This window comes from Dendrobates tinctorius, unplaced genomic scaffold (assembly GCF_039654945.1).
Source record: "Dendrobates tinctorius isolate UK_male_01 unplaced genomic scaffold, ASM3965494v1 ptg000208l, whole genome shotgun sequence".
NCBI lineage: Eukaryota > Metazoa > Chordata > Amphibia > Anura > Dendrobatidae > Dendrobates > Dendrobates tinctorius.
Genome location: NW_027361875.1, coordinates 102,470 through 122,731, shown reverse-complemented (window position 1 = coordinate 122,731; position 20,262 = coordinate 102,470). Strand labels below are relative to the sequence as shown.

Here is a 20,262-nt window from a genome sequence, read left to right as displayed (position 1 = left end):
CTTTTACCATAATTGCAAACCTTTGGGGGATACCGCAAACTCTTATCTCTAATGCCGACTGATCCACTATTAATGGCACTTGCATTTTATTTTTTTTATTTTTTTTTTCAGCCTATCGAAGCCGAAAAAGATTCCCCTCTGGTGACCCTTTGTTATGGGCTTTGTATTTTGGGGAGAAGAGCACTTGGAACAGCTTCTCATCATATGTCCAGGTAGACCGTCTTTATCCTGACTCGTATTTTGACATTTTTAACGGAGCTGCAGTTAAATTCTTAATAAAATGTGTTGGTGATATTACTTTTAGAAATGAATGTATAATCCATAGCTCCATATTGCTTACACAAGATTTCAAACACTGACGCACACTGTAAAATTAAAGATTTTTTTTTTTTTTTTAATTTTAGAAAAGTAGACCCCCAAACACTTTCTTGTAAAATGACAAAATCGGATAGTACTCGTCCTCCCTGATTCTCCGCCAACACTCCCTTCTTTGTTTTAGCTGCAACGGTGATGTCATGTGCGACAGTTAACATCATCACTGTAGCCAATCGCTGAGCACAGCGGCTTGGGAAATGTAGGTGGAAAGGATGAGGAGCTGAGCTCAGTGATTGTCTGCAGCTGTAATGTGAGGTGTCAACATTCTTTCACTGCTTCAACGAAAGCACTTGAGAGCAGAGAGCCAGGGAGAGTGCTATCTGATATTATTCAAAACTAGAAACGTTTGGGGTCTACTTTTTTAAAAGTAGAAATCCCCTCTAAAAGCGCTACACAGAGTGCCACAGGCAGCGTCGTATATTACACCTGTTGTTCCAGTGCGCCATGCAGCATATTTTAAAACTGCTTCACTTGGCAAAAGAGGGATTTTTGGTACTTACCGTAAAATCTCTTTCTTGGAGCCTTCATTGGGGGACGCAGGTTACCATGGGTGTATGCTGCTGTCGCTAGAAGGCGGACACTATGCAAATAAGAAAAAAATAACTCCTCCTCGGCAGTATATACCTACCGACAGGCATAAAGCAATCCAGTTGGTGCTAAAGCAGTAGGAGCAAGTACAACAAAAACTCAACCTATGTACCAACCCAAAACAACGGCAAATTGGCCAACACGGTACAACATTAAGGGAGGGTTCTGTGTCCCCCAATGAAGGCTCCAAGAAAGAGATTTTACGGTAAGTACCAAAAATCCCTCTTTCTTTCTCGCTTCATTGGGGGACACAGGTTACCATGGGACGTCCAAAAGCAGTCCTGAAGGTGGGAAAGAAATGCTGAGAGAATGTTACTTAGTGCAGGCGGCGGTCTCCCACCGGATGACCTATCTTCTTACCCAAGCCTGCATCAGCAGAGGCGTGAGTATCTACCTTGTAAAATCTCATGTAAGTATGGAGGGACGACAAGGTTGCGGCCTTGCAGTTTGCCTGGTGACGAACGGCCCAGGGAGCTCCCACAGCCAGTGTAGAGTGAGTCCTCACCCCCGGAGGAGGCTGTTTGTCCTGAACGCGGTATGCCTCCCGAACCGCTGAAGAAATCCAACGAGCAATGGTGGATTTGGAGGCTGGACCCTTTCCGACGACCTTCAGAGACGACAAACAGGGAATCGGACTGACAGAAGGAAGCAGTGCTAGCAAGGTAGACTGTAATAGCCCTGACACAGTTCAGCTTGTGGAGGGATCTCTCCAAGGGATAGTTGGAGAGGGACACAGAAAGGGGAGGATGATGTCCTCGTTGATGTGAAAGGCAAAGACTGCCTTTGGCAGAAAAGAAGGAACCGGTCTAAGGACCACCTTGTCCTGGTGCAAAACTAGGAAAGGAGAACGGCAGGACAATGCTGCCAACTCTGAGACCCTCCTAATAGAGGTGATGGCGACCAGGAAGGCCACCTTCCACTTGAGGAGGGAAAAGGAAATATCCTGAATCTGCTCAAAGTGCGCACGCTGGAGGACGCTCAAGACAAGATTTAGATCCCATGGATCGACCGGAGATTGGTAAGGAGGCGCTGTGTGAGTAACGCCCTGAAGAAAAGTCTTCACCTGGGGAAGGCAAGCCAGATCCCTTTGGAAGAGGATAGCCAGAGCGGACACCTGACCCTTTAAGGTACTGAGGGAAAGGCCGGAATCGAGACCCGTCTGTAGAAATCCAAGAACGGAGGGAAGAGAAAAAGTCATAGGAAAAAAACTGTTGTCCTCACACCACCGAAAGAAGGCTTTCCAACATCTGTGATAGATGCGTGATGACGCTGGTTTTCTTGCCTTAATCATGGTCTAGATGACATTGTGGGAAAAACCTGCCTCTCTCAGGACCGCGGCCTCAACGGCCATGCCATTAAGCTCAGAGACCGAGAATTCGGGTGGAAGAGGGGCCCTTGCGATAGGTCTGGAAGCCTCCAGGGAACATCCGAGAGCATGTTCTCTAGCTCCGCATACCAGGTCCTCCGTGGCCAATTTGGAGCTACTAACAGAACAGGGACCCCTTCTGCCTTTATCTTTTTCACGACTCTTGGAATCGGGAAGAGGTGGGAACAGATAAGGCATGCAAAACTGGGACCACAAGTGCGTCAAAACCAACGGCCATCGGATACAGAGACCTGGCTACGTACCGGGGAACCCTGTGGTTGGTTTGAGACGCCATGAGGTCGACATCCGGAACGCCCCACCTCAGGCAAATTTGGTGGATGATGGCGGGGTTGAGAGACCACTCGCCAGGCACGAGCCCCTGACTGCTCAGGAAATCGGCTTCCCAGTTGTCCACTCCCGGAATGTGGATGGCCGATATGGCGGGAACATGGCTTTCCACCCAACACAGAATCTTTGCCACCTCCAGCATGATCTGCTTGCTGCGAGCTCTGCCTTGGTGATTTATGTAAGCCACGGCCGTGGCGTTGTCCGACTGGATGCGGACTGGCTTGCCTGTGAGGATGGACTGCCGGTGGATGAGGGCAAGAAGGATTGCCCTGATCTCCAAGAGATTGATTGGGAGGAGGGTCTCCTGAGCATCCCAGTGGTCCTGCTCTGTAAGGTGGAGGAAAACCGCTCCCCAAACCAAGAGACTAGCATCGGTGGTGATGACTTGCCACCGAATAGGAAGGATCTCCCGCGTAGGACCGAGGTGGAAAGCGTCCATCAGGTTAGGGATTGCCTCATCTTGAGAGGCAGAAGCACTGGTCGATCCAGGGAGACTGTTGTCTTGTCCCAGGCAGACAGGAGGGCTAGCTGGAGAGGGCGGGAGTGAAACTGGGTATATGGCACTGCTTCCATGGAGGCAATAATCTTCCCCAGGATTCTCATGCAGAGCCGAAGGGGAAGAAGGACCGGGTGCTTTAGGGCTCTGATCCCCTGCCGGAGGGACAAGAACTTCTTTGGAAGGAAGACTCGAGCTTGGATGGTGTCGAATTCCATGCCTAGGAATACGAGACACAGAGTTGGGATCAGGGTCGACTTCTCTTTGGTGATTATCCAGCCGAGACGGCGAAGCGTGTCCAGAGTGATCTGGAGGCTGTGATCACAGTCTCGGCGAGACGGGCCCTTGACCAGGAGATCGTCGAGATAAGGGATTATAAGAATCCCTTTTAAACGAAGGATAGCCATGACCGCCGCCATGATCTTCATGAAGACCCTGGGGGCGGACGCCAGACTGAATGGGAGAGCCGTGAACTGGTAATGGTACTCCTTTATGGCAAACCGAAGGAACCTGTCACTCTGCACGCAAACAGGAACCTGCAGATAAGCATCCTGAATGTCCACAGAGCAAAGAGGACATGGAGGCGATCACCGAGCGCAACGACTCATTTCAAAAGTGGCGAACCAGAAGGTGGCGATTCAACTGCTTGAGGTCCAAGATCGGGCGAAGGGAACCATCCTTTTTCGGGACTACGAACAGGTTTGAGTAGAACCCGGAAAACCGTTCGTGCCAAGGAATGGGTACGATTAGTCCTGAGCTTAGGAGGGAAGAGACAGCCAGGAGAAGCCCTGGGGCATGAGAGGGCTGTTTTGGTGGACGAGCGAGGAAGAAAATTCTATCTTGTAGCCTGATGTGACAATCTCCCTGACCCAGGCGTCATCGACCGCCACTAACCAAGTCTTGAAAAGAAGAAGCCTGCCTCCCACCCTGGAAAAATTCCCAGGTGGGGGTGACCCGTCATTTTGAGGAAAATCTGTGGCCGCGAGAACCGGAGGGCTCAGTGGAGCGGCTCTTAGACCTCCAGTGAGGGGTAGGTTTGAAGGAAGGTTTCCTTCTTTCCCCTTGTGCAGAAGAACAGTCCTGCTGGGAGAATCCACCTGAGGAAGAGAAAGGTCGAAAGGGCCGAAAAGCCTGGGGGCCCTTTCTGTTGAAGGGGCGTCTTGGCCTGGATTGGGGCAGAGAAGTACTTTTGCCTCCGGTGGTATCCAAAATGATCTGGTCCAGCTTGGCCCCAATGAGCGTGGAGCCCTGGAACGGTAGGCCAGTGAGAGATTTTTTGGATGCTGGATCTGCGTTCCACGCCTTCAACCAAAGGATGCGGCGAATAGCAATAATGTTGCTGTTTGCTCTTGCTGAGCAAGCAGCAGCATCCAGGGAGGCATTGAACAGGTATTTACCTGCAAGGGCAATTTGGTCTGCTAAATCTGCTAGCTCCTCTGTGGGAGCTGCCGCCACAATCCCTCTGCGAAGTATCTTGGCTCAGGCTGATATATCTTTCGCCACCATGTGGAGGCAAAATTTGGGCAGAAAGAAGCGCCTGACGCCTCAAAGGCTGATTTTGTTAAAGCCTCATTCGGTATGTCCGTAGCGTCCTTGAGAGATGCCGCATCGGGAATGGACAGGACTGTGTGGGATGCTAAGTGTGAGACCGGCGGGACCACCTTAGGAGATTCAGACCATTTGCTGACAAGGTCTGAGCTAAATGAGTATAGGATGTCTAGTGGTTTTCTTCCCGGGAAGCGTTTGACGGGATGTTCCCAGTGTCTAGAAGTAGTGGCCTCAAACTCATTATGATTGGGAAAAAGTCTGGAGGGACGTTTCACCCATTTGATTGAAACTGACTTGTCCTGAGCAGTCGCATCTTCCTCTTTTATTTCGAGGGTTTGAACGATAGCCGAAATAAGGCTATCTACCATGTCCTGAGTTCCAGCGGTCTGATCTGCTTCCGAGTCAGACTCTGAGAGAAAGGCTACTTGTGACCCGACGTCCGCCTCCGAGGAGGGGGAACGGGCAGAGAGAGGCACCCTGGGTGCTGTCGAATATGAAGAGGAGCTAGACAGAGTCCGCTTCCTAGACCTTCCTCCTGATCTGTCCCTGTGAAGGTCGTGATCAGGTGCGTGCGAATCACTGTGTGAGGTGTTCGGAGCACTGGTGGCGGCAGTGAGATGCGGCATACGTTCCAGGAATTGTACCAGGGGCTGATATTTTGGTCAGGTCTAAAACCGACTGAGACATGGCAACAGTCAGACCTGAGACAGACTGGGACATGGCAACAGCCCACTCCAGAGGGGGGGGGGTGCTCTTATCCCAGGCGTTAGAGTTCTTCTGAGGGGCAGACATGGTGGAAGGACTGCAGGATGGACAGAAGGGAGACGGCTGGCCTGAAGCCCACTTTCTCTTACAGCGGGCACAAGCGTAGTGAATCACCGTAGGAATATAACCAGAGGCCCCTGCAGGGTTGGGAATAGGTAGAGCCTATGTGAAAAAAACTGCAGCAGGACGCTATGAACTATGTTAGCTTCCCTCAGCAGTATCGCCTTCAAAGTGGCCAGGGGTGGGAAATGCAGAGCCTACCAGACACCCAGCGATGCAGCAACACAGGTAGCTGTGTCCCCCCGCCGGATCCCTGATGCAGGAAAGCAGGTAGCAGAGTCCCCCGTGTCAGAGAAGACACTGCAAGAGCTCAAGATGGACACTGTGCCCCCTGAGCCACGAGACGCTGAAGCTTGTGGTGGGCGGGGTTAGTGTCCTGATGAGGGAGTTGGGGACCCCCTGTAATTGGCCAGTCGGGCCAGGCGCGCAGAAAAAGGAGGGGGGGGGGCGGCCAAAGAAGCAGAAAGCAGCATCCTGATAGGCTGGCACGCCTGTTGGGGCGTGACCAGCCTGTTATGAGCCCAATGCCAACGCCGGGACCGACGACAGGCAAGGGGGGCATGCCCGGCGCTTGGGGAAAAAATGAAAATAAGGCGCCAATTGGCTGTGGCCGGAGAGGGGCGTGCCTAGGACCGAGGACGTGAGAGAGAATTGCCGCGCTAAGCTGGGGACGTGTACGGCAGGGAAGAGGAGCCCGCTGATGGAGAGAATGCTGGAGGGGGCGTGGCCTAAGCGGATAACAGCCTGGAGGAAGAAGGCTGTAAAATGTCGGACAGCGCAAAAGGATAAAAGGGCGCAAAATTTTTATCTGGGTCCCGGGCAGAAGGAGAAAACGGGAGCTGCAGGGGCCCTACCGGTGATTGCTGCTGGGGGGGGGGTCATACCTGCTTGAATCTGGCTCCTCTTAATAGATGAGGACCACATCATGACCCTCGGGAGGGAGAGGGTCCTGGGACAGAAGATCCTCCTTCCAGCACTGTCTCCAGCCGGTGCAGAAGACGGCGTCAACCCCTTAGTAAAAAAAAAAAAAAAAAAGGGGGAGGCCACCACCGGTGAACACAGTCTTCCTCTCAGCCCTCTCAGAGGAGAGGAGTGAGAAGGGGAAAGGCAAGGACTGGCCACCAAGAGTCCCCCTGAAACACCCCAAAGGGAGACAGGGGACAAAGTCCTGCCTGCGGGTCAGAGAGTGGGCGATGTGGGTGATACCACACTGCTCTCTCAGTTGAATAAATGTGGGAAAACAGGGTGAGAAAAACTGCACCCTGTTACCTGAAGAGCTGACACACACTAAACCTGTAAAGGAAAAACACTGCGGATCTGGTGTTAGATCCAGGTCCGCCCCCTACAGACGCTAAGCAAAAACTGGATTGCTTTGTGCCTGTCGGTAGGTGTATACTGCTGAGGAGGAGCTATTTTTTTTTCATATTTTGCATAGTGTCCGCTTCCTAGCGACAGAAGCATACACCCATGGTAACCTGTGTCCCTCAATGAAGCGATAAAGTTAATTTATGTTTGCAGTTTTGTCCGTCTTTTTACAGGTTCTTTTTCTAATGCTGTCCTGGTAATAGAAATAAACATTTTAATCATTTTTGCTGTATGTCTACAGAGGTTGCCTATTTTTGCTGTAAACGTACTGCATTAGTTTGATACATTTATTTATTTTACTTATTGATATAGTGCCATTAATTCCACAGTGCTTTACAGACATTATGTATTTTTCCCTTTTAGTAACCTGGAGTCTTTTCTCTACGGTCTACATGCCTTGTTTAAGGGAGATTTCCGTATCTCCTCTATTCGTGATGAGTGGATTTTTGCAGATATGGAATTACTCCGAAAAGTAGTTGTCCCTGGAATCCGCATGTCATTAAAACTTCACCAGGTTTGTGTAGATTTTTTTTTTTTTATGTCTGTACACAGTTCAACCAAATCTACCAAACGTCTAATATGATGTATAGGACTATGCTGAGATTCTCTTAGGCCCTGCTCATACTAAAGTAAGAAAAATCGTCCATTTTGCTTGAAATAAAAACATTTCTTTTGTATTGTCCATTTATTACATCTACATGACATTCTTTCTGCATCTGGTTTTTAATAACTGCACTGCATCAGTAAAAAAAAAAAAAAGGTATTATACCCTGACAAGTTGCTTGGGGACTGGCTGCCAATGGCTATTTACAGTATATACCACAAGATTAGTTGTAGTGGGTGACTGCTGTCAGCGGGGTACTTACTGGTAGTAATCATGCAGCTCCCATCTCTGCACCATGCTGGCAGCATGGTCCTGTTTCAGCGGAAGGTCTGTTGCAGGTGCATTCTCCCATGGATGCCCCTCTCTGGCTGTCGGAGATGTTCAAATGGAGGCATGCTCCTGTTGGAAGCGCTGCAGCTAGATTGCAGCCTGAGCAGAGGGCTTGTCTGATGTGACTTCACTGTCAGTAAGCTACGGGACCTCAGTGCAGCCACAAAACCAATGCATTTCAAAGTAGACACAGTCCTTCTTCCTCAGGGTGTGGCCCACATAGTTAGATTTCTGGCAGTGACTTTCTTCTCTCTCCTTATTTCACATGCATCCTTGGTGGAGCTTGCATGTTTAGGCTATGTGCACATGTTGCGGATTCTTCCGCGCGGAAACGCAGGTAAAGTGACATGCGGTTTTGCCCTGCGGTTTCACACCTCTACTATGTTAAAGTTGTGAAACTGCTGCGGAAACCGCCCAAACAATTGACATGCTGCGGTTTGTAAACTGCAGCAAAACCGTGTGGGAAAAAAAACGCAGCATGAGCACAGCGTATTTGAAAACCCATAGGCTTTCATTGTACTGTACTTGGTCTGCGGAACTGCTGCGTTTCCACAGGGCCAAAACCGCTGCGGTAACGCAGCAGAATCCGCAACGTGTGCACATAGCCTTATGGTGGGGACCTCTTGAGGGATAGCTGTCAAAAGATAAAGGTTTTTGGGCAACATCGGGTAGTTAGTTAACAGATAGGGTGACAATCTACTTGTATAACTACGGTTAGTAATGATAGTGTGCAGATATAAGAGACAGACATATCTTGTTTTCCTCAAGCTGTCAATCGATGATATGCATTATCTGCTTTGTAATTCTCCACTTTAGGATCACTTTACCTCTCCAGACGAGTACGATGACCCTGCAGTGTTGTATGAAGCCATCATGTCTCATGAGCAAAATTTAGTAATTGCCCATGAGGGAGATCCAGCATGGAGAAGCGCTGTTCTCTCCAACTCTCCTTCATTACTAGCCCTGCGCCATGTCATGGACGACGGAACCAACGAGTACAAGATTATCATGTTAAATAAACGCTATCTCAGCTTCCGAGTTATCAAGGTGACTCATATTTTTTAACCCTTTCTGCTGTCAGAGAGGATACGCTATGAATAACTTGAATATTTAGGTTAATTGTTTTTCCAACTAACTTGCATAGCAGACTGTCTCTAAACGGTTGAGCAGGGCAGTTGTGTTCCCTTCTGTGTTCTCTATATATCTAAGCAGGCGAAGACAGAACATCCTTGTTCCGGTAGGTGCACCGAATCCGTAGGATGTCATATTATCCTATAGCACTAGGTGACTACTGAATGCGGGGGCGTACAAGACTAACCAGGATGTCTACGAGCCGCTATGCAATTAGTAAATTATTTATTTGCTTATTTTATGTGCATAAAAACACATAACACATCCTGTGCTAGAAAAATTTTTTTTAAATTATATATTTTTTGCTATTATGAGCCTCGCACACCTTTTACTACATTTTTAACAAAATCCAATTTTCCCATTCTACCAGGTAAACAAAGAATGTGTTCGTGGACTATGGGCCGGCCAACAGCAGGAGCTTGTTTTTCTCCGGAATCGCAACCCAGAGAGAGGAAGCATCCAAAATGCTAAACAGGCTCTCAGGAACATGATCAACTCTTCATGCGACCAGCCTATTGGATATCCCATTTACGTGTCCCCACTAACAACTTCCTACTCTGACAGCCATGATCAGCTCAAGGATATTGTCGGAGGACCTATAAGTGTGGCAAATATCAGGAATTTTATTGTGTCTACCTGGCACAGGTAAAGGGAAACTTTTCTATGGCGCAGATTATTCTAGAGACCCTATCCGCTCTATCGACATGTCGGTAAATACTTAGTTCTCCAGCCTAGTACTATGCATTGCGCCGTTCCGCTGTTATTCCTCCTTAGCGAGTATGAAGAAATTGATATCTTGCCATTTCCCTTCTCACTGATGAGTTCTAATCAGTGCTGACCGTGTTGGCATGGATGATAAGTCTATTGTCTAATTATATATTTCCAGGAGGAATAAGAGAAGAACTGCAGTTCTAAAGCCTGTAATAGGGAAACAAATATTGGGTTACACAAACATACCAGAAAAGCTTACAAGCCTTTAAAAAGGAATCTATATCATTTTTTTTAATGCATTTTTTCCATCTAGTTCTTGACAGCGGAGAAAACATAAACCCCTATTCATCAAAGTGTTTACGCCAGAAAACTGGTGTAAACGCTTTGAAAAGTCGGAAAAATTTCTGCTCAACTTGAAGTTGCACAAAAATCTTTCAACATTTGATGTTTTCATAAGAGTTTTCAGCAGCTCTAGCCAAAACAGGAGTCGTTGGGAAAGAGGGATAGCTGGGTGCAGCTGTACCCGCCCTTCAAAAAGGTTGGCGTTTCTAACTTCAGAAATGTTATTCCGGTCCATGGAGGCGCACACCACTGAGAAGATGCACTGATTTCATAAGAGTGGTATTCCAGGCTTGGGGTTCAAGTTTGCAGTCACTCTGTAATTGCAGGCTCGTGAGTCCTCACAGTGCACTGTGTGCATACTGTCAGGATTCTCTGGTGACCACAGCTTTACAATTTACATACATGTCGGATTCCAATAAGACATGCACAGCCTTGTTCAATACAAGCGAATTGCGCAAGACCAAACACGTCTAGTTGGAATGTGGCTGGAAGTATGCAAAGCACATATTTGCAGTCACATGACCGTCTGCTCCCAATAGCAGAGAATCCTGACGGGGATCACTGAGGATTCACATGTCTGCAGTCACATGGAGCTCAAGTCTGCAGTCACTCATAAGCATGGACAACCCCTCTTAATGAATTTTGTGCACCTTACTCTTGCATGCCCCTCCTTAAGACTGTCGTATGATACTGCAGTCTTAATGAATCGGGACCATAGTGTTTTAAAGTAGCATCAAGATGACTGATATTTCTCAGTTCTTATTCACACAGTGCACTTTGTCATGTGATGCAGGGTTTGCTTGTTTTTTTTTTTCCAGGTTTTCAGTTTCTGTTTAATGCAATTTTCCCAATTTAGATATGAGGCTTATCAGCAAGAAAAAAAACCCACAGAATTTCCACTGTAGTTTTCCTGCCATAGCCTCTATATATATTTCATACAGAAAAAAAAAGCCAAATCGAAACCACTGCATGTGACCCAATCCTGAATGTATAGTCTACAGTTTATCTGTTTTCTTGCCTCCTAGGTTGAGGAAGGGCTGCGGAGCGGGATGTAATAGTGGTGGAAACATAGAGGACTCTGATGCTGGAGGCGGGACCTCCATAAACAGTAACAACCCTTCTAATGCAAATGATGCTCAAATAAGTGTATCACAAGGGGGCGTTCCTGGGGGTACAGGACATGTACAGACTTCACGCCTCCAACCTCCAGGAGTCCCTCATCTATCAACACTAGGTAAGCACGGAAAGGATTTGAGTTTGTTACACTCTAAATATTTTCATGCATTTTTGAAAAGAGGCAACAAGAGTTTCTTGATATGTTTATTTTTGAAGAGGCTTTTCCTTTGTAAAATCTGATTAATTTGATAGATTTTATCAAATTGCCTATATCTGACTTTTTAAATGTTGTTAAAAGGGTTGTTCAGGCTGGGGACTCAAGTCTGCAGTCACTCAGTGCACGTTGTCAGGATTCTTTGTCGGCGGTGAGACCATGCAGTCATATGACTATAAGTATGCAATTTGCATACTTCCGGCCACATTCCCACTAGATGTGTCCAGCCTTGCTCAATACACTTGTGTTGAGTGTGGCTATGCATGTCTAGTCTGCACGTGATCGCCTGTTGCCAGTACTGCGTGCTGAGGATTCACAAGTCTACAATCACATAATGAGAGAGAGAGATTTTCTAGGCTCCAAAGTTCAGGTCATTACTGTTTTCAGTGGGCTTCTAGTATAAATCTGGGTAAAGTTCTGGTGCCTGAATCAAACTTTGAAATTAAGTTTGGGTAGGGTACCAGAATCCGAAATTCCATTGGCCTTCTCATCCCTAGTTACAAGCCTTTTCGTAGCGGTATTTATTAGCAGCATCGAGGGGAATATATAAAAGAAATAAGGGTATGTTTATATGTTAGAAATAATGAAAATGAGCTATTTAACAGCCTTCTTGTTGTCTTCTTGTTTGTAGGAACCAGCCACAGTTCTCACTCCATGCAATCAAGCCTTGTCCGACATTCCCCTGCCCGTGGCTCCGTAGCCAGTCAATCATCATACTGCTACAACAGCCGTCACTCTTCCCTCCGGACATCCAACACAGGATTTGTGCCTTGCAGGCGATCCTCTACCAGCCAGATCTCTCTCCGTAACCTCCCGACATCCATCCAGTCACGTTTGTCTATGGCAAACCAAGCAGACCCCACAAGCCAGTCAGTTGTGATCGGCTTTCCTTCCTCTAGCAGCTCCAGCCAGAGTATACCTGCATGCAAGCGGCACACTTTAGTGGGGTTTTTGGGAACTGAAGGAGGAAACAATGTTATTGAAACACAGTCATGTGGCAATTCAAGTCCAGCAACACATTCAAGAGCCAAAAAGGAAGACGTCATGTACAGAGTACAGGTTAGGACGCATCTTGGGTAGTATTGTCCTGTCTTGTACAGCACGAACCTGGGTATATAATGTATGCCTCTTATTGGTTGTGTACCGTAATGTACCTCTGCTTATTGAGAAACACTAGTATGGTACAGACCATGTAAAATAATGAGCAGCACTAGCAGTGATCCCTGCTCATGAGTTCTGGCCTTTCTGGGTATGGAACAATAAGGCATCCATGCTTTTTTGTTTTGTTTTTTTTACTCCCAGAAATAAACGCAGTCTTCCTAGGCAGACAAGGTACTGTATCAGTAAGCACAGCCAGCAGCACAGACCATAGCCGATAAATTGGAATAATCCTTTATAGTATGATTTTCTTTATATGAATAATTCTAGGTACACATTAAGGATAAGTTTCCATATGCCATAAATGTTGCCAAATTGTGAACGAAATCTCATTACCACTCAGCTTAACCCCTTCCTGACATCCGACGTACTATCCCGTCCACGGTACCCGGGCCCGTATGACCGTGGACGGGATAGTACGTCTACCGCGATCAGCGGCGCCCACGTGGTGAGCGCCGCTGATCGCGGCCGGGTGTCAGCTGATTATCACAGCTGACACCCGGCACTATGTGTCAGGGGCGGTCACGGACCGCCCCCGACACGTTAACCCCTTGCACCGGGAGTTAAAGGGAAGCATCGGCAGGGAGGGGGCTCCCTCCATGCTTCCCTGAGCCCCCCACGGCAGCGCAATGTGCAGCGCTGCTGCGGGGGGCTCCTATCCTCCAGGCCCCCGAATCCAAGATGGCGACGGGGGCCTTCGGGGACCTGAGGAAGCTGGCTTCCTCAGTGCCTGCAAAGCGCAGGCAAGAGGAAGTCTGCTTCAATGCCTGTGACAGATTGCTGATCTGTCACAGTGATCTGTGATGTGACAGATCAGCGATCTGTCACAGGACAGTGATGTCCCACCTGGGACTATGTAATAAAGTAAAAAAAAAATTAAAAAAAAATGTAAAAATAAATTAAAAAAAATCGCCAAATAAATTAGTAAAAAAAAAAAAAATATTCCCCAATAAATTCATTTTTTGAAAATAATAAAAAAAAAAACCAATAAAAGTACACATATTAGGTATCGCCGCGTCCATAATGACCCGCCCTATAAAACTGTCCCATTAGTTAACCCTTTTAGCGAACCCCTTAAAAAATAAAAATAAAAAACGAAGCAAAAAATGATTTATTATCATACCGCCAAACAAAAAGTGTAATAACGCGCGATCAAAAAGACGCATATAAATATCCATGGTACCGCTGAAAACGTCATCTTGTCCCGCAAAAAACGAGCCACCACACAGCATCATCAGCGAAAAAATTAAAAAGTTATAGCTCACAGAATAAAGCGATGCAAAAATAATTATTTTTTATATAAAATAGTTTTCATTGCATAAAACCGACAAAAACATAAAAAAAGACCTAAATGAGGTATCGCTGTAACCATACTGACCCGAAGAATAAAACCGCCTTATCAATTTTACCGTACGCGGAACGGTGTAAACGCACCCCCCCAAAAGAAATTCATGAAACGCTGGTTTTTGTTCATTCTGCATCCCAAAAATAGGAATAAAAAGCGATCAAAAAATGTCACGTGCCCGGAAATGGTACCAATAAAAACGTCAACTCGTCCCGCAAAAAATAAGACCTCACATGACTCAGTGGGTCAAAATACGGAAAAATTATAGCTCTCAATATGTGGTGATGCAAAAACTATTTTTACAATAAAAAGCGTCTTTTAGCGTGTGACAGCCGCCAAAAATAAAAACCGCCATAAATAGTAAATCAACCCCCCGTTATCACCCCCTTAGTTAGGGAAAAATAATAAAACTAAAAAAAAGTATTTATCTCCATTTTCCCGTTAGGGTAAGGCTGTGTGCACACGCTGCAGATTAGGTGCGGATTCATCCGCGCGGATTTTGTAAAATCCGCAGGTGAAACCGCAGGTCAAAAGACCTGCGGTTTTACCTGCAGATTGCTCTGCGGTTTTGTCCTGCGGTTTTTCATCTCCTCAATAGAGGAGATGGCAAACCGCAGGAGAATCCGCAGAAAGAATTGACATGTCAATTCTTTCTGTGGATTGAAAACCGCAGATAATCCGCGCGGAAAATTCCGCACCGTCTGCACTGCGGTTTTTGATTCCCATAGGGAATCCTGGTACTGGGGTCCGCAGCAGCCAAAACCGCTGCGGAACCGCAGCAAAATCCGCAGCGTGTGCACACAGCCTTAGGGTTAGGGCTAGGGTTAGGGCTCAGATTAGGGTTAGGGGTGTGTTGGGGTTAGGGTTGGAGTTATAATTGGGGGTTTCCACTGTTTGGGCATATCAGGGGCTCTCCAAATGCAACATGGCGTCTGATCTCAATTCCAGCCAATTCTGAGTTGAAAAAGTCAAATGGTGCTCCTTCCCTTCCAAGCTCTGCCATGCGCCCAAACAGTGTTTTACCCCCACATGTAGGGTATCAGCCTACTCAGGACAAATTGCAAAACAATTTTTGGGGTCCAATTTCTCCTGTTACCCTTAGGAAAATAAAAAATTGGGGGCAAAAATATCATTTTTGTGGAAAAAAATTATTTTTTTATTTTCACGTCCGAGTGTTATAAACTTCTGTGAAGCACTTGGGGGTTCAAAGTGCTCACCACACATCTAGATAAGTTCCGTGGGGGGTCTAGTGTCCAAAATGGGGTCACTTGTGGGGAGTTTCAATAGTTTAGGTACATCAGGGGCTCTCCAAACGCACATGACACCCGCAGACCATTCCATCAAAGTCTGCATTCCAAAACGTCACTGCTTCCCTTCCGAGCCCCGACGTGTGTCCATACAGTAGTTTTCTCCCACATATGGGGTGTCAGCGTACTCAGGCCAAATTGGACAACAACTTTTGGGGTCCAATTTCTCCTGTTACCCTTGGGAAAATGAAAAAATTGCGGACTAATTGATCATGTTTCTGGAAAAAATACGATTTTTTTATTTTCATGCCCTGGCATTATAAACTTCTGTGAAGACCTTGGGGGTTCAAAGTGCTCACCTCACATCTAGATAAGTTCCTTAGTGGGTCTAGTTTTCAAAATGGGGTCATTTGTGGGGGGTTTCCACTGTTTAGGTACATTAGGGGCTCTCCAAAGGCAACATGACACCCGCAGACCATTCCATCAAAGTCTGCATACCAAAACGTCACTACTTCCCTTCCGAGCCCCGACGTGTGCCCATACAGTAGTTTTCACCCACATATGGGGTATCAGCATACTCGGGACAAATTGGACAACAACTTTTGGGGTTCAATTTCTCCTGGTACCCTTGGGAAAATAAAAAAATGGTGACTAAAAGATCATGTTTGTGGAAAAAATACGAATTTTTTATTTTCACGCCCGAGCGTTTTAAACTTCTGTGAAGCACTGGGGGGGTCAAAGTGCTCACCACACATCTAGATAAGTTCCTTGGGGGGTCTAGTTTACAAAATGGTGTCATTTGTGGGGGGTTTCCACTGTTTAGGTACATTAGGGGCTCTCCAAAGGCAACATGACACCCGCAGACCATTCCATCAAAGTCTGCATTCCAAAACGTCACTACTTCCCTTCCGAGCCCCGACGTGTGCCCATACAGTAGTTTTCTCCCACATATGGGGTATCAGCATACTCAGGACAAATTGGACAACAACTTTTGGGGTCCAATTTCTCCTGGTACCCTTGGGAAAATAAAAAAATGGTGACTAAAAGATCATGTTTGTGGAAAAAATACGAATTATTTATTTTCACGCCCGGGCATTATAAACTTCTGTGAAGCACTGGGGGGGTCAAAGTGCTCACCACACATCTAGATAAGTTCCTTAGGGGGTCTAGTTTCCAAAATGGTGTCATTTGTGGGGGGTTTCCACTGTTTTGGTACATCAGGAGTTTTCCAAACGCGACATGGTGTCCGATCTCAATTCCAGCCAAAAACGTCAAATGGCGCTGCTTCCCTTCCGAGCGCTGCCATGCGCCCAAATAGTGGTTTACCCCCACATGTGGGGTATCAGCGTACTCAGGACAAATTGCACAATAACTTTTAGGGTCCTGTTACCCTTGGGAAAATAAAAATTGGGGTGAAAAGATCATTTTTGTGGAAAAAATGATTTTTTAATTGTACCGCTGTACGTTATAAACTTCTGTAAAGCCCTTGTGGGTTCAAAGTTCTCACCACATATCTAGATAAGTTCCTTGGGGGGTCTAGTTTCCAAAATGGGGTCACTTGTAGGGGGTTTCCACTGTTTAGGTACATCAGGGACTCTCCAAACGTGACATGGCGTCCGATCTGAATTCCAGCCAATTTTGCATTGAAAAAGTCAAACGGCGCTCCTTCCATTCTGAGCTCTGCCATGCGCCGAAACAGTCGTTCCCCCCACAAATCAGGTATCAGCGTACTCAGGACAAATTGCACAATAACTTTTGCAGTCTAATTTCTCCTGTTACCCTTGGTAAAATAAAAAAAATTGAACCTGAAGTATTTTTTTTGTGAAAAAAAGTTAGATGTTCATTTCTTTTTAAATATTCAAAAAAATTCCTGTGACGCGCCTAATGGGTTAATAAACTTCTTGAATGTGGTTTTGAGCACCTTAAGGGGTTCAGTTTTTAGAATGGTGTCACTTTTGGGTATTTTCTATCATATAGACCCCTCAAAGTGGCTTCAAATGTGATGTGGTCCTAAAAATAAAATGGTGTTGTAAAAATGAGAAATCGCTGGTCAACTTTTAACCCTCATAACTTCCTAACAAAAAAAAATTTTGGTTCCAAAATTGTGCTGATGTAAAGTAAACATGTGGGAAATGTTACTTATCAAGTTTTTTGTGTGCCGTATCTCTGTGATTTAAGGGCATAAAAATTCAAAGTTGGAAAATTGCGAAATTTTCAAAATTTTTGCCAAATTTCCATTTTTTCACAAATAAACGCAAGTTATTTGAATGAAATTTTACCACTAACATGAAGTACAATATGTCACGAGAAAACAATGTCAGAATCACTGGGATCAATGGAAGTGTTCCAGAGTTATGACCTCATAAAGGTACAGTGGTCAGAATTGTAAAAATTGGCCCGGTCATGAACGTGCAAACCACCCTTGGGGGTGAAGGGGTTAAAAAAAATAATAATTTCCATCCATGGTGCAGATTTGATATCTACCACAAATCTATTTATTCTGCAGATATAATTGCTTATTGCAATGTAAAGGGTGAAATGTGCAGAATGCCCTGCAGTCTTTCCACAGTGAAATCTGCAGCAGTGTTTACCACTAAGGATTTGCTGTGTTTTTTAATGGAAACTTACCCTAAAACCTTCCTGTAGCATAATAGAGTGGTCACTTTAGGGTGTATTCTCATGTTATTTCATTGCTTTAGTTAGACAGCATGAAACTAAGAAAGTTTACTATCTGCTGCTACTACTGCTGTGATTCTCCTGCTGGAAGAGGTTTTATCTTGCCTTATGTACATATTGTTTCCAAGGAGCTAGTATGCACAGTACCTACATTCCAGGAGTGGTTAACTCCTGAGATCCCAGTCAGCTCTCTTCAGCGCATTGATTTCTATACAATAGTTAACGTCTGAGTTGAGGAGAAGGGAGGCAAGCAAATGTCAGTCTTGTAAAATCCACAGCCTCTCGAATCCTACCTTTGGCAGCTTCCAGAACAGTTCTCCTAATCATGGCTCTAACTTTCCTGAGCTGTTGCTCTTGTTGAAATGCTTTTTTCTCGTTCGCCTTATTGGGGGACACAGAGACCGTGGGTGTATGCTGCTGGCACTAGGAGGCTGACACTATGCACAAAAAAAGGTTAGCCCCTCCTCCGCCGTATACACCCCACCGACCGGCAGGAAGTTCCTCAGTTTAGCTTAGTGTCAGTAGGAGGTGGACACGGGTCTTTGATTAGACCCATATCTGCCTCGATGTGTGTCGTTTCTTTTCAGGTTTTTCCGGAGGGATACAGTGTGAATAGTCACATCTGTAGTCCCACAAAGAGACTATGAGTACGGCGTGTACTGCCACCCCGTATCCTCATAAGTCTACAGCAGGACCAAGACCCCTAACATGGATGTGGCGTTCCAGATGGTCCTCGCTCCCCGTCTCCCACCCACTCGCCTACCAGAGCCGGTCGGTCGGTTGAGGCGCAGGATACTCTCCTTGAAACAGTACGCTGGATGAAACGGATCAGGAGGGTAAGTATAAGACCTGAGTCCTATTCTCCCCTGCGGGTTCCACGCCAGGCCACTCCATGGATTCTTCGGCAGCGGTCGCTGTGACAGTGCTGCGACGCCTCCAGGCGGCCGCTGCAGCTATTTAGGCCCTGGCTGGTTATCGGACAGCTCTTTCACCCCCCCTCTGCCGGGTCCTAGCTGTCCTCAGTAGCAGCCACCGCGGCGGTTCTGCGACGCCTCCACGCCGCCCTGTGCTGACAGGCGGCCGCCTCTTCTAATCCAGGCCCCGGCTTCATCTGGGGCCTTGTCCGGCGTCGCGGCCACGCCCCCCTTCTCCATTCTCGGGCGGGCTTCCCTCCCGCCCGCTCTAAGCCCGCCCACGGCCTTCTCCCCTCAGGTTGAGCGTCCCGGAGGCGGCGCCGTCCCTCCCACCCTACCATCTTAGCGGGCGGCACCATTTTTATCATCGGCGCCTAGCCCCGCCTACCTCCCTCCTCTGCATCTGCAGGAAAGCGCGCGCTTCCTGCTCGGCTCCTCTCTGGCTGCCGCCATTTTCGCAGCCTGTCAGCCGGACGCTGTTCCCTCAGCCGTGCCCCTGCAAGCCGGACGAACCGTGCATCTCCATTTATTGGAAGCTGTGATAGGACACCGGACCGTGAGTAGCTCTGCATACTGCAGACTGACACCCTCCTCTGCCTCCTGTCCCCCAACCTTCCGGCAAGGCTTCAGTGACTGTCCGTCAGTATGTCTAATTCTAAGTCTGACCGCGCTCGTCCCCCTGCCTCCTCTGGCACCTTAGTCAAGTACTTTGCGTGCTCTTCTTGCAATCGCAAACTTCCCTCAGGTCAGTCCACTCCCCTCTGCCTGGACTGTAGCAATCCAATCCAGCCCGACGCCGCTCAGGAGCCATCCATAGCCCCAGTGGTGAGTGAGCCCCCCATGCCGGGCTGGGCCTCCTCTCTATCACAGTCAGTGGCAGACCTCACCAAGGTGTCTCAGTCCCTAGTAGCCGTTCTGGACAAGTTGCCCTTGGGAGCTTCGGCGGGACCCAGCACGTCTCAGGACGTCCCATCTGAGCCAGCCAGCGGCAGTCGCAAGAGGCCCAGGCAGGACCTCCAGGCGGAGTCCTCCCCTCGTCCTACCTCACCCCATAGTCCCCAGCAGTCTCCCTCTCGGGCCTCCTCTCCCGAGTCAGGCGAAGCGCTTTCGGAATCGGAAGGGGTCTTAGAGCTGGATTCGGACCAGGATGCGAACATGAAGGTTACGGTGCAAAACCTCATTGCCGCGATTCACCATACCTTTGACATCGCTGACGCCCCTGCGAAATCCTCAGATCAGGAGGTTTCGTTCAAAGAGGAAAGCGTCTCGGCGTACTGTACCCGTTTGCTAAAGAGCTCACGGACAACTGGGCCGCTTCTCCCTCGGTGGACCCTCCCGTGTCCAGACTTTCTAATAATACGGTCCTTCCGCTGTCAGGTGTGGCGTCTCTAAAAGATTCTAATGATAGGATCATAGAATCTCTAGCAAAATCTGCCTTCGAAGCGGCATCAGCAGCGGTATGTCCAGTCTTTGCTTCTTCTTGGGCAGCAAAGGCCATATCCACTTGGGCAGACGACCTTCGGCAGGGCATTCTGGATAAGGCACGACCAGAGCATTTGGCCG

The 20,262-nt window shown here is 47.4% G+C and overlaps 1 protein-coding gene across 6 annotated transcripts in view; it reads left to right on the top strand.

Moving 5' to 3' along the window:
• PCNX1 (pecanex 1) overlaps nucleotides 1–20,262 on the top strand; it is a 139,083-nt gene that overhangs the window by 100,602 nt on the left and 18,219 nt on the right. For all 6 annotated transcript variants that reach the window (XM_073554138.1, XM_073554137.1, XM_073554136.1 and 3 more), the window contains 6 exons: nucleotides 112–212; nucleotides 7,275–7,425; nucleotides 8,662–8,892; nucleotides 9,347–9,621; nucleotides 11,055–11,263; nucleotides 11,991–12,418. In XM_073554138.1, coding sequence (XP_073410239.1) covers nucleotides 112–212; nucleotides 7,275–7,425; nucleotides 8,662–8,892; nucleotides 9,347–9,621; nucleotides 11,055–11,263; nucleotides 11,991–12,418 — 1,395 coding nt within the window. The remainder of the gene's footprint in view (nucleotides 1–111; nucleotides 213–7,274; nucleotides 7,426–8,661; nucleotides 8,893–9,346; nucleotides 9,622–11,054; nucleotides 11,264–11,990; nucleotides 12,419–20,262) is intronic.